The sequence below is a fragment of the Egretta garzetta genome, unplaced genomic scaffold (genome assembly GCF_000687185.1).
Source record: "Egretta garzetta isolate BGI_Z169 unplaced genomic scaffold, ASM68718v1 scaffold68, whole genome shotgun sequence".
NCBI classification, from domain to species: Eukaryota; Metazoa; Chordata; class Aves; order Pelecaniformes; family Ardeidae; genus Egretta; species Egretta garzetta.
Genome location: NW_009260774.1, coordinates 5,612,156 through 5,627,167, shown reverse-complemented (window position 1 = coordinate 5,627,167; position 15,012 = coordinate 5,612,156). Strand labels below are relative to the sequence as shown.

Here is a 15,012-nt window from a genome sequence, read left to right as displayed (position 1 = left end):
GCCCACCTATCCAGCCTGTCCAGGTCTCTCTGGATGACATCCCGTCCTTCTGGTGTGTCAACCACACCACTCAGCTTGGTGTCATCTGCAAACTTGCTGAGGGTGCACTCTCTCTTGCTGTCTAAGTCATTGATGCCTCATTAAGGTATGAACGGAGCTTCACGTGGCCCAACAACACACCTTGGGATTAAAAATACTTCTCAAAAATGTCCCCTTGTTAGGATTGCAGCATGTTCTACCACAGCCAGATCAACGTCAGTGACATTTTTCCATCTCTAGGAACCTACATATTGGCCTCTCAATAGCAAAGGCTTCTGATCTAGAGATCACAGACTTCCCATTGCAAGGCTGCCTAAGCCGAAAAGCATACTTTAAATATTCACACCCCATTCCTCCCCAGAGGTTAGGGATGTCCTGCTAGCATCCAAGGCAGCCTCTCACAGTGTAAGGACTAGTGACCCACTTGCTGTGCAGATGCAAGGCAGGAGAATATACAGAGTAAAGCTACATCTGGAAACAACACAAGTAAAACGTGGGATAAAACATCATTAAAGGCAATAAGCCATGTGCCCTAAAATTGAAAAGCGTTTTTTTTCACAGTGGTGTTTGGCCTAGACATCAAAAATGTGATGAGTTTATTGTCTTTTAGATCCATCTACAGATCCATAGTTAGACTAAAGGAAAAGAAACTTCCACAAGCAGAAGTTATTGGGAACTCTAACCACCAAGGTTAAAAACAACAAACTGAGAACGGTCTATCCATGAACTAAGCAGAAGTAACAATCATAGAGGTAGCTATAACAATAACTTTGATATATGAAAACAGCACATCTAGTTACAAACTCACAAACATAAGAAGATCTTGAAAAATGCTATCATGTTGAACTTCAACATGTAAGTAAAAGAATTCAACTTCCTTAAGTTCAGAAGAGTGTTTCAAGCAACCCTCCTTCCTGATGCCCCAAGATGGGTTGGAGTGAGTTCCTCCTTGGAATAAAAGGCAGGGGGTCAAATGTATAAGCAGCTTTCACATCAAATAAGCATAATTTTCTGTACTCATAAATATACATCATCATTTTGGTAAACTGCTTTCTGAGCACATCTCCCACATTAGAAGATAATGATTATAATGAGTGTGACCCAAATCGGTACCTTGCACCTGAATGCTTTTTATTGTAAAGCACAAGCCAGTGCTGATAATTACAGTTAATAGCTAAGTGGTAGTTATAACACAGATAAAAGTTTACGATAGAAGAGAACAAAATACTGTGTAAGTAAAACCCACAAATATGTATTTTATGTAACGTTTTTAAAGATTCATGTTTATATGCAGGGCACTCCTGTTAAGCACTGCTCAATTTACATTATATGGAATGATCTGTAATTAGGCATGTTAAACAGAACATTCCAGCTACGATGTAAAAATTCAATTTATTAATTCATTAACTTTATAAACTGCTGAAAAATTCTGTTAAGTGTCCTTGTTTTAAAAATAGAGCTATTAAAACACCGAGACCTTACATGACTTGATGAAAAAGTTCAGACATCATGTTATCCCAAGCCAAAACCGGAATTTCTCGCTTCTGAATTGCCGGCTTTAATAATCAGATTTAATAACCCGCAGGCTCAAGAGCAACCTTATGTTGCGAGAAGGAGAGGGATAGTTCTTTGGCAAATTTACAGCACAAAACCATGACAAAGCATATGAGGGCAAAGTGCCACAAGCCTAACAAAGCATAAGAACTATGGAATTATTTTCTCCTGTCAAACAGTATAGCAAGAGATGGGAATGGTTATAAAATGTTCCACTGAACAATTTTTTTAACAGTCCACTTAAAACTTCAAAGCATGTCAATGCACCTGTTACTGCAATCCTCTATCACTGCAGTGCAGTTAATGGGGACGAAAAATCTTAAAACCTCTCTATTAAAAACGTCCTAAGCTGTTGTTCTGAAAACCTACATTCCTAACATAAAATTCAGTGCAATCAAGCTTTTAAGCCCTATTCAAGAGTCCAGCAGAGTGGACTTAAGTATCACCTAATACAGGGTACTGATCAAGGTCCCTAATGGCCCTGATGCAATCTAAATTGCTCAATACAGCATGTGCATTTTGGCGTCACCCCAAGCACAAAAGAAACCACATCTCCAAACCATTTCCCAAAAGCAGGAGCATTCACATGGGTAATAATCTGAGCTGCACTTTTTCAAGTGAAAAGAACATGGAAGTGTTTTTTAATTCTGGAATGTATACGCTTTTTTTTCTGGCAAAGAAAAACTCTATCTGTATCATGTTAAATAAGCTTTTTCTGCTGAAAAGACAGTGAGGAAAGTTCATTTGCACTTCTTAACATAAACTGGAAATGAAGAACTCTTACTAATTCTTAATGCACCTGGAGACTGCAAATAAATAAATAATCTCTTCAGGTCTTCTTATTTTTCTCCATTGATGTGTTTGTTTGTTTTCCTCCCTGAATAGATTTTACCTTGCTCATGAGAATCCAAGCACTGGAGGTTTGGGGGACAGAGTCAAGAGACACAGAGAACACAACTGCGGCTCAGCTCCTTCTCACAGTGTGGGTCAAGGGGAGCTCCAAAAAGGCTCTTCATGAACTCAGCTCAGGATTCTAACAGGAATGGCCAAACATGATCTACGGCAGCACCAAGTAGGGGGTAGCAGGCAGAACCGCATAACGTACTTCAGTTGTCCTAAATTCTGGGTCTTAACCACATATCCTCTAGCAGCATGTGAGAGACAGCAATTACATGAGAAAGTGTTATGTTCTAACAGTTTTGAATGTGCTGCTTTAATCTCACATCCTCTTGGCCCTGTGTTATGAGACAGAAAATGGGAGTTCCTAATCTCCTTTATATTCATTATTTCTGCACAGTTTTTATACAGTCGCATATTTCTTTCTAAAGCAAGTACATTAATATCTAGTATCAGATGAACAAGCTAGAATCTCTAGATTCTCTTGATATAAAGTGGCAGAACATCTGCAATTGACCTAAAGTCAAGAAAGCCAAGCAGGCTATGGGACACAAACTGCAAATTATTACTTGTATGTTAATCCAATCTGCTGAGTTGCTGCCCCATTCCATGCAAAACTGTCAGTTGTCATCATTTGGAAATCAAACATAAGGTACATGCTCAGGTACATGAAGGTTGTAGAATTTCGATATTACTTGTTTTTCAAACACAACAGGCAGCAAAACGATAGGACAGCCTGCTTAGCAGCCCTGTGTGTTATCAAATCCAGGTCTTTAGATCTTCTGGCAGTATGTGTTTGAACAGGGCTTTTACCCTACAAATTAAACATCTCTTTTACTGTTAAGCACGGTCTGTCTTAAAATACATAGGTGATGTTTTGTGTCAAAGGCAAACAAATTTCAAGATTTGACTCCAATAGCCAACAAGGAATTTGAGGCATGCACACCAGAACCTTTGGAAACCTCACATGTAATTTTCTGCAGAGGCCAGTGATGCCACCAACATCAGTTCTTAACAGAAATGTATTTAATTTATGTCATTTCAAAAGAATGGAAGTCTGCTTATCATTCAGTTTAGTCCTGTAAATCAAGTACTCCATTGTATACTGGAAGATGGCATTGCCTAGCAACTCTGTACCTTATAAGTGATTGTCTTTTTAAACAGATTTTTTAAAAAGTGACATTGACCTTTATCAGTTTTTTAATAGAAGTTTTCAGCAATTAAATGTACCATGTGGAAACCTCTTTCAGGACTGCATTCCTGGACATGTGTTTTGGAGTCTCTACAGTATGTAAGAATACATTTTAGACAAGGCACCATAAAGACATCTCATTTCAAAGATTCTGCACCATATAACAGAGAAAAAAGCATCATAGATCAAGTAAGTGAACTTAGGGCCTAGGGACATGGTGAGATGGCAGTGTTAGGTTAACAGTTGGACTTGATGATCTTAAAGGTCTTTTCCAACCTAAACGATTCTATGATTCTAAAAGTAAGACTGATTTCAAACCGAAACAGACAGAATTCACTGGACCTTGGATGGAAAAGTCCATCCAAGTAACACCCAAAAGCAAGGACTTTCCTAGAATGGAAATTTTATTCACGTGTTGGACTCTATTTCTTAACAACTGCACGTTAACCCATAAAATGGACATACACTATAACTAGCTGGATGTTAACATTGAAGTCGTCATAGGACAGACAGTCTAATTTAGGCACCCTTCCAAATTCAGTAACATATGCCACAGCATCACATATAGCCAAGTAGTTAGAGGGTCATGACTAGACCTAACGATAATCCCAGTCTAACATGAAAAGAGAGGCATGCTGAAGACTGTCAAACTTACTGCACTATACTGGTGGCTGAAGAATAGTCACTGGACCTAAGTCAGTACAATACAAAATCCAAAGTCTTTTTCACCTGGGGTAAAAAAAGACTGGATTTCGTATCGTTCTGACTTAAGACAGTCCAAGAGAATACTAGGTATTAAATGCTGTGCTAGAGGGTTTAGTAAAGAGAAGTCAGGTCCCAGGGAATGACATGGCCCAAAGCTGAGTGAATTACAAGACAACTAAATTTGCACACAAATGGAGTTTGTTTTTGCACTGCATAGGAATGATGAAATATCTCTGGGGCAACTGATATCAACAAGGAGACTCTTATCTGGAATTCTCATTTGGCCAGAAAATGTGACAATTTACACAGCAGGTTAGTAGATTTTCCATTAAATGAATACTCTACAGACAGACAAAGTCATTTTAGTCATTGCCTAAAAAATGCTGAGGTACAGCAATTAAATTTTCTAGCATCTGAATCACTTTCTTGTCAATAAACATCATAGAAGGATAGTCCTTTAGGGTCTCAAATGAGCTTGTTTCCTATTTCAAGGAGGCGTAAGGATTGATGATAGTACTCAAAACAGATGGAAGAAAGTAATGACAAACTCATAATGAATACCTCAGGAATAAACCCAGCTTACTAATAAATAACATTTTCCTGAGCAAATAAGAATGTGGAGGTCTAATGAAGCTACTTGGCTTTGCATCTTTCCCTTCTCTTCGAACAAGTGTGATAAAAGATGTCTTATGACTGAATACTGCCTATACAGTCTGACACAGTCCTTATTTGATGCTGAGCAAATCATGCAACTTCAAGATTCAATGTGGTCCAAACCCACATATTTTTCACTTCTAGACTGTTTGCCATAAGATACAGAAACTTGGTCTGTAGAAGTACTAAACACTCACAGCTGCATGTCAGTGTGAGAGGCATTTTATTAATATAATGCTAATAACACATTTTAACCATATAACATTAAGAACTCCGAAAAAGCAGTAGTTCAGTGGCTCAGACTGGATATTCAAAACTAACAGAAGACTTTGACCTTAATCTCTCTCTGTCTCAGCTTCCCATCTGCAAAATACAGATAATACCACTCTCTCATCTCACAGGGGATTTGTGAGGATGAACTAAGTCACGATTTTGAAGCATGCTGCTGGTATAGTGATAAACACCTTAAAAACAGTAAGACATAGCAAATAACTTGGTCTTTGGGGCACATAACCATAAGCACTAACTAAGTTATGGGGAGATAAACAAAACATTGACTAGCTGCTGATTAAATGAACACTAAGGATCCTGTGCAGTCAATGAAATGAGAGGTCACGTGGGAAAACAGTACAGGATCATGTAATCCAAGACTGTATTACAGGGTATAAGCACAGTGGAGTAAAATTAAGGTTGAGTGAGTAAGACTAACTCAGTAAGAGCTCTTAACCTTAGAGTCGTAATCTTTTTAACAGCTTTCATCTCCTCCAAACTATCAATATAAATTTACAAGCAAATACATGTACACCTAAATTGTCAAGAATAAATTTGAATTCTGCTATACTGAGGTGGGCAAAGCCCCAGACACTGCTATTCTTAGTTCATCCAGCCTGCTTCTGTAAGAAACTGCTTCCAGTGTATCCTTAGTTCACCTTTTCAGAGAGTACTGCTTTCCCAAGGCTGCCTCAGGGTCCTGCTGACGGATTGCTCTAATTGCAGTTGGTGAAGTAAAGAAGGCAGCTACTTCATGCTCTGCTAGCACACGGAAATAGGCACCAGCATCTGGCGTTCCCACAGGCTTCCCCTATGGAGAGAATAATTTAAAATGTCACAGGATAAAAATACTTCATAATTCCTTGACAGTTCAAGGTTTGAACACGGAACAGTAGCTATAGCACCGCAACAGAAGTAATTTCAAGTAAGACTTTACAGGAGGCACTGTTAAAAATAATAATACTGTGAGTGTATTCACTTGCAGAAATAAATTCACAAGCTTTGGGCATAATCTCTCGCATGAACACAGCGCATATTAGCTGCTACTTAGATAAATAGGACAAACGGACACATGAATGAGAAGACAGCCACGACGAGCTGCTATTACACTGGCAGTAAAGGGAGTCATGTCTACATCTACCCTGACTGCAAAGCAGCCTGTAAAACACCCAGTCCCACTGAACTAGGAGCCTCTGGACACAGCGGCACCGCAGCTATATCCTCCATGCACAGGCCTATGGGACACGATGCCAGTTTTTTTTTTACCTAGTAATTTCCTCCCAGTTCTGGAAAACTTCCCATTTCGCTGCTTACAACTGGCCTCTTGGCACCCTTCTGCCGCTACCTCACATGAAGGCTGGAGAGAAGCCAAAGATCCCTTTTCTGTTTTAGTGTCCTACCAGACTGTGGTCTGGTTTGTGGTTGGTTTTTTCTTTAAAAGTAAACATTGTCTTCAGCTAGGGGAGATAGTCAGGAGATTTATAAACAGAAGTAAGGAGATGTGACAAACTGCCCAATGGTAAGCAATAATAAAAAAAAGTAATCAAAAATACTTTTTCTGTGGTGCTGTAAATACGAAAAGCAGTTGGCACAGGATCATATAATGATGATCTTACTGTATGTAATTACCACAGTGCATGAGCTGCTCTATACATATTCTGAAATTATGAAAGGGTGATGTTAATGTATAATGAGCTGTAGTTCTACAGGTATTGCCATAACCTTTTCACTAAAAAGGCCACACTTGGAAGATTAACTTTGACAGAGCGTGCAAGTTAGGAGAGACAGACACTTTTCATACTGCAAACACAGCTTTGTCAATGCTTTACGCAGGAAGCCACAAACACAGAAAAAGTTTCACTACTGAAATGTCACCATCTTTACAGCAGTTCACCAGTCACAAGACAAATTCATACCTTCCCCATCCTCGTGTAAATGCAAATTTGGAATAGATAGATTAATAGGTCCAGTGAAAAAAACACAGCATATGAAACTCTAATTAACACTTTTCATTTTACCATGATGCAAAAGGAACACAGGCATTTGAATACCTTGAATTTACTAAATCCACTGGTTTTATTCTGATAACAAGGCACTAGTAACACAGTAAATGTCTTTATGAAAACACACGCTAATCAGTTCAGTTGCCCTGTCCCAACACAAAAAGCAGCACGCTGGCTGCGATGCAGGCTCACAGGAATTCATCCCTTTCCCTCGCTCTCACCTGCCCTCCCCCCTGAAGTCTTCCCCACGCCTGCTCTGCATCCAGCTGTGCCTGAACACTGGCAAAGAGCACTGGTGAACCATTTGGCAGACTGGAAGAACACAGGACACCTGAGGTTGGATACGTACCATTAGCTTTGTAGCCTTATGGTGAGATTCTGCTGATGAGAGGAGTGCTGCAGCAGAGGATCACCGTAAAAGGAAAAAAACCAGCACAAAACAGATCGCACAGTTGAAAAAACCTTGTTTTGTAAAGGATGGAGAGGCAGTGAGAAGCAAATGGAGAGAAAATAAACAAAAGAAACAGTCCGCAGCCAAAGTATCAGGGACAAGTATCACCAATGCCAAAAACTCTTTTTGCTAATAGTCTATCCTATATTACCAGAAAGAAATGCAAAAGAATGCTATTTGCTCGCTGAAAAAGTGTTATGTCCTTTTTTCTGTCATAAAATGCACAGTTCCCAAAGAAAAACCTTCCACCAGGCTGCCTTTAAGCATCCTCCTCGCAAACTTCTTCATCGCAACTTTCATATATTCATCCAAGCATTCATTAATACTTGTTCATAAGCCTATTTATTCCAGTTCATGTCATCTCTCTATAACGTGCACTATACCTGCAGATCTGCAACCATCTGGTTAGGAGTTCAAGCCCACATCACTAACACTTGAACAAATTGCCTCAGACTGAAAAATTCTGTATTCCCATAAACTTCTCATTAATTTTTTACATAACTGAACTAGCACCATTTGTAATCATCTTGGACAGCAACAAACCTAACCATGGGGCAATCTGAAATCGGTTAGTCTGCCAGCAGTGATGTAGGCTGTTATTTTTAGCCAAATGGAAATGTCTAGAGTCTACAAAGGTTTAGCCAAATGGAAATGTCTAGAGTCTACAAAAGGGTTATGTCCAGCCCTGAGCACACCCACGCCCTCCTAGGGGCTCAGCTTCAGATGCTCAAGGCCATGGTTTGCCATGGTGCAGCTGTGTAACCTTGGATCAGACCACTGGGAAACCAGCAGAGTTGTGAGAAGAGCCAAAAGGAGCCTCCCCTTGCTCAGGAGGTGAGTTACGCTCAGGCCCTCACCCTTGATCCCTGCCCGAGCTACGTCGCAGCCATGCCTGTGCCTCACACTGCCAGCAAGCCTGAGCCTGAGCCTGAGCCTGAGCCTGAGCGCATCTTCCACATAAGCAGCTAAGCCTTCAAGAGCGTGTGGGTAGGCATGCTGGGCTCCAACAGGCTGATATTTATATTTCACAGGTAAGCTACATCAGCTTTGGTTTGGAGAAGTACCATTCTCAGATCTAGGAGAAAAACAAACACCACACAAACAGTGTAAGGAAAGAAATAGAAAGTTCCCCTGACAGTCAATCAGAAATAATGGCCAAAGAATAAGGCAACACTTAAAACATTCATGTAGAGACGAAAAAAAAAAAAGAAATCTGGCCCAGCTGTAAAATATTCTTACTGATTCTGCAGAAAAACTTCCCCGGTGCCTTGGCAGCTGTTCACAGTTTAACAAATGTATAAACAAAACCTGACATAAGCAAAACAAATCTGAGACAGCACAAATTAATTTCAGAGCCAAAAAAAACTATAAATAAAATTGCCAAAGAGAGTTCTCATTTATTATACAAAAATTTTAAGAAGTAATGCAAGATGCCATACAAGGGTTATTACCACATGCAGTTTTGTTTTTTTAAAAGTTAGCAATATAAAAACAATAAAGCACAGGGTAATTGAATTCAGAATATGCTGACAGATTGCTGACTTAATTGGGGATTATGAGCAAATGAGATGCTTCCACTGGCTTTCTGCAGGGATCAGTTCAAGACCCGTTACTATTCAGTATTTGCATCAATACTGGAGATGAAAATGTATTTTAAAAGTTACTGGTGATAATATCTATGGCTGGCAGGAACTGAGCGCAACAAGGCAGTCAGAGAGTGATCTGCCTTGCCTAATTTAAAAAAGAAAAGCTGAAACAGACACTTCTTCTATCAGCTAGGAGGATTCAAGTAGAAAAGACTTTCCTTTAATAACCTACCGAGAGACTCTGAGACAGACAGACAGACAGATAGGAACGTCCTTCTGGAAGTACCTAGATTTAGCATGTAATTTATCAGATGTCTACGAGCTGAGCAGACATCCTCAGGCAGAACGTGTTGATGGATAACACATGATTATGAAAGAAGATTCACAGTCAGGCAGCAAGAGTGATCAAGGGGATAGAAACATTCTCCTATGGAGAAAGTCAGAAGCCACTGGGATGGATTACTTGGGGAAAAAGACATATAAGAGGAGCTGTAATAAAACAACCAACAATGCATCAATTACAGCTCAGCGATGCCCTTTCTGTCTGACTCCTAACAACAAGGGGCTATTCAACTGAAGATAAATTCAAAATTATGAGGAGGAAATTCTCTCCGCATAGCAAATATTATTCATGGAACTCATTGCCACTAAAACCTGCTGACACCAAAGCACACACAAAATCCTGACACATCAGGATTCAAAAGGAAATGTTCACAGAGGCATTCGTCCTTCTGCTGCTGGCCCTGCTGCCAAACCTCCACTAGGGACTTGAGATGATTAAGTCCCGCTGCATTCGTTCCACAAATACAGTCAGTAGGGATGACGGCAGAAAGATCACAAACCGGCCAACTCCAGAGGCAGCGCTTTCTTTGTAAGCTGATGATAATGGCTTACAAAAACTGTAGAGAGGCTGGGTGCCCCCAAGCTGCTAACAGTTGAGCCGAATGACAGTAACTTTAAACCTGTTGCTGCTGTTGTGTACCCTGCGGATTTGTTGCAGCGGCAGGGACTGGAAGGACCCCAGTGAGTGTTGTGAGGAAGGCTCCACGTGCACAGCAATGTCTTGCCACAGCTCTGTGTGGGACAATAGCTCCTTCTCCTAGACCACTCAGATGAAGTCCTTGATGCATGGCTCCTTGGCAAGTGTGGGCATCCTCTTCCTTACCCCAGCTCCAACTCAAAGTCCCAAGCGCAGGAACGCCAATGCTGCCTTTTTCCTGACATCACAGGTGGTACCTAGACCTTCTCATCATGCTGCCCTGGTGCTTACAGCTTGTGATCCCACTAGCAAGAACAACCCAGAGTGGGCTGTGAGACTTCAAGTAGCTTATTTATAGCTGAAGTTTGTCATGCCTTGGAGAAAAACAATCCAGGACAGATTATTAAAAAAAAAACCAAACCACAACCCTTGCTGTATTCAGAGGAACTCATTACTGTTTTCACATTCCTGACAATAAAAAGGAAAAACTGAAAGCACGTAGTTTCCATAGCAATTGTTAAAACAACAAGTTGTCACCTACTAAGTAATTTAAAAATAAACAAAACATTTTAAGGGGTGAGGGTATGAAGTCAGCAGAGCTTATATTCAATAGTGGTTGTCCCTAGGGAAAGGGGATGAGGTTTTCTTTCCCCATGCCTACACAGCATATTGATACTCCCTAACCCAAAACCCATCATGAGGCAAACCATTTAAGAAAACTTCTACTACAAATTTATAAATATTCACTATTAAGACAGTCTTCTGAGCAAAAATAACACATTATACATATGACGCAAACATTATTTTTCTCCCAGTGTGTACAGAAGCCTTCCTTTTTTTTTCCATTGTTAATCCTCAAAAAGACGACACCAATGTTATGAACACTGTCTGAAGACTTGATTGGTGGCATCTCAGAGAAAGAAAAATGGTATATGTACTATTACTGTTTAATAATGTTCTGACCAAGAGCAAAAATCACAAAGCAGGCGTGTAGCTCAAACAGATATTAAATCTGATTTTTCTTTAATGCTCACTGTTAAAGAAATAGGATTTTTACTCTTTTCATTTTCCAAAACCAACACATTTTAAATTCAGAGGTGCCTTTATAATGACAATAACCATCTTGATCTCCACGCATTCACACAGAGATAAAACTTCACTGGAAGATGACTACGTAACAGAGAGTGCTGAAGGAACTCATCCCTTTCCTCCCCATTCCTTCTTGTCTTGCTCTATACCTGCTAGAATGAAAACCTCTTCATTGCAGTATTTATTTTACTGATTCTCTTCTGCCAAATTCATGCAACAATTTTAACGTGGCCCAATGTATCAGGGGTCAAAAATAGCTACTATGAAACTACCAAAGTATTTTCCTTATCTCTAAGAAACTGTCACTTTTCTCATACTGCTTTCCTCTTCTACTTAACTAGTGTGGTGGTGATGAGTCAATCCCTTTGGAATGAAGAATCTAATTAACATCTATTAGGTGTTTAAACATTAATTAGCCTATAGTAATTTAATACTCAAGCTAATATGATATTTGATTCTATAAATGGGCATTTCTGCTATCGGGTAAAGTTTTTGCTCCTTCTTATTCAGAGTATCAGAGAAGTCAACCATGGTGTTCCCCAGCCTTAAATTCTATTAATTTAGTGGAAAATTACTGGGTTTTTTCCAGACAAACTAGAAAATGGAACTGGTTTGTAATAGAATTAAACTTTAAAAGGAATTAAAAATATTTCTTTCTTTTTTTTTCCTATTTCATTTCTATTTTTCTAGTGAAAGTCATTTATAACTGGAGTTCTCTATTTAATTATTTGTAGAGAACCTGAAGCCACTGAAGCCCCCAAAATTGCATACCAGAACTATATTGAGCATCTGGAGATGAAATAAAGATGGAGATGGGGTTTGAAAAGTATCCAATGCTAGGTAAATTATGCAAGTTATAAAATCAGGCTAGAGAAGAGCTCAGTTTCTTTCTTCTCCAAACTTCAGCCAAACTCACACATTTAGTGTTGATCCACTCCAAATAGGTATGTGTTCACTGTCTCCAAAACGTATTGGCTAAAAAGCAAAGGAACTTAAAAGAAGATTGTATTATTCATAAAGTAGGATTCTAAAATACAAAACAAAAAATCAAAGCAATACTTTTTTACTAAGTCATCTGAAAACTCTGGATGATTAAATATGCTTAAAAGCATAAGAGACAGTAATGCACATGATGGGGGGAAAAAAGAGATTACTATCCATAGTATAGGTATACTTGCATAGCAGGTAGGCTTGCCTTTATGAACACCTGCATATGGGAATGCACAAGTATGACACTGATGCTGCAAGGACGAGCTCTTAGCAGCATACACTGAGATTTCTCGCACTCCTACACATACAAATAAGAATTTGGTCTACAATGTCTTTAGTCAAAATAGTTGACAGTTTATTATTTCATGTACTGCAAAACCAGCAGCGGTCCTAACTAGAGGACTGTTATAGACCGCAGAATTAGTGATCCGCCTAACAGCTGACCTGAGAAGGTGCAGCCCTGTGCTGTGCTTGTCTGTCTCTTAACTTTGCCCAGGAGATCTATTCTGTGGGAGTAAATCCAAGCAAAGTAAAAAAGCAGAGATTTCTACCTTGTGTGGGGACCATATACCAGAAAATTAACCTCACATATTGATCCATACTATCCAACACAAAAAATGTCATCAACTATAAGATCAACAAAGAATAGATATTCTTTTCCTGGAGTATATTTCTGCCTCCTAAATCTTGAGCATACTTATTAACTCTGATTACCTATACAAAAAAAAAGTAGATTCAATATTGAAGGACAGCATGTTAGTACTTAATTAAATATAGCTTACAGTGGTGTCCACACATCCTTTTAAGCCTTCATTTCCAGACAACAGAACAAGGTGAAAGTAAGTAACAGGGGTTTTCGCTTAAGGGTACTGAACTTGCAAAGATTTCACAGGGTCTTTACATACTATAAAGATGTAACAGCAAAGATTGTGACCACCTGACAGGAGAGGGACAAAAGGAGTCTTGTGGGATTAAAGTGCAGCACACAGACTGTTCTCCCTCACCTTTTCACCTCGGGAGAAGGCAGGTGAAAAACACACCCGGAATACCTCCATATGCAAAGCCATGCATACTTTGGTTAATTTTTCAGAGCCAAAGCTTGTTTCTCTTGTTCACAGTGGTCTCTTCTGCCACCACAACAATGCAGAAAAGAGTGTCCAGACTGCTTCTCTTCTTCACAGGAAAAATTACCTTTTTTTATGGGCAATAGAAAGAACATTGCAGTTACCTCTTTCTTTCTGAAGTAGTTAATTGAGAGCCTACATGACTTAAAAGACACTAAAATCAATCCCTAAATTATTTAGTGAAACTTTAGGAGTTCTCACAGATGTATCCATGCTTGCCCTACATAAACAAACAACACACAGGAAGAATCTGACAAGCATGGCACCTGGGATGAGCAAAAGGTATAGGACAGCTGTACAGTATGTACACATGCACTACAGAATATCATTAACCCACCTCTGCATCTGGAGTTATTTGCGTGTTCAAGTACACAAGTATATAGTGTTAGTTCTTCTGGATATTTTTATCCAGCTATACCAATGTATGTATTTGAACATATGAACTGCAGTAAATTTACTGTACTGCCTTTTCCACATAAAGATATTATTTAGTTACTAAGTAATCCTTCCTGCAAAAGAGTCTACCTCATGAGTTTAACATATTCTCTCACTTACCTGTACCTCTTGAACTCTGCCTTTTTTTCTTTTCCTAGAATTTTGCCCTACTGCTTCTAAACAAACACCTTCCTCCTTTTTTAAAAAAACTACTTGATTACTTTTAATTTGCAATGTCCTAGAAATAACCTTGCTTCCTAATGTTTTTCAGAACTTGTATGTGCACTAAGAACCAAGCATCCCTCTGCAATCCGCAAGCTGACAATTGTCATTGACTCAAAAGCTTTCAGAAGTTCCACAGTGAGCTGGTTTAAATTCACAGAAGCAAGTGGATTGATTCCACCAGGTTAGCACATTGGAGACTCTTCAAAAAAGAGCTAAGCATAAGCAATACTCAAACCAATGGCTGATTTTTATTGCCATAGTTGCACCGTAGAAATTCTCTGCATCATGTACTTCAGTAACACATTCATTGCAAGCTTTCATGCTAAACACTGAAAGAAAGCAAGTCAGTAAACTTTATCTGGACAGAAGGTACATTGAAATTCAAATTAAGAATAACCATTTGTTTAAGTTTTCTCCAGCTGCTGCAGTCACTGGCTGGGAGCATTAAGGCATGTCAGCTTCTCTGTCTTAGCTGTTTGCAGAAAAAAAAACCCTTGTGCTTATTGTTATCACTTTGTGTACTTTAATATTTAATAAAAAATTCTTGTTTTGCAAACCTGCTTTTCTGAGAGGTTGTTGAAAAAAATCAATCCAATGGCTAGAAGCTAAAAAACAAAGTCAATTGCCTCAGATCCTACAGATCACAAAATGAGGTGGAAGAAAAACACCCTGACAAAAGCTCATTTTCTATTTCATAGAACAACTTGACACATTACCCAAAGTCTTTCCATGAACAGAAGAAGTTAACACTTTTAAAGTTAATCACAAAGTTAAAAGTCAACCACAAAAAGCACATTCCAAAACACATTTTTAAGACCT

At 39.1% G+C, this 15,012-nt stretch overlaps 1 protein-coding gene across 1 annotated transcript in view; it reads right to left on the bottom strand.

Moving 5' to 3' along the window:
* The window catches only part of ACSS3 (acyl-CoA synthetase short chain family member 3), an 85,415-nt gene that overhangs the window by 46,702 nt on the left and 23,701 nt on the right, over positions 1–15,012 (bottom strand). The window contains exon 8 of the mRNA XM_009646327.1: positions 5,971–6,122. Within this exon, the coding sequence (XP_009644622.1) occupies positions 5,971–6,122 (152 nt within the window). The remainder of the gene's footprint in view (positions 1–5,970; positions 6,123–15,012) is intronic.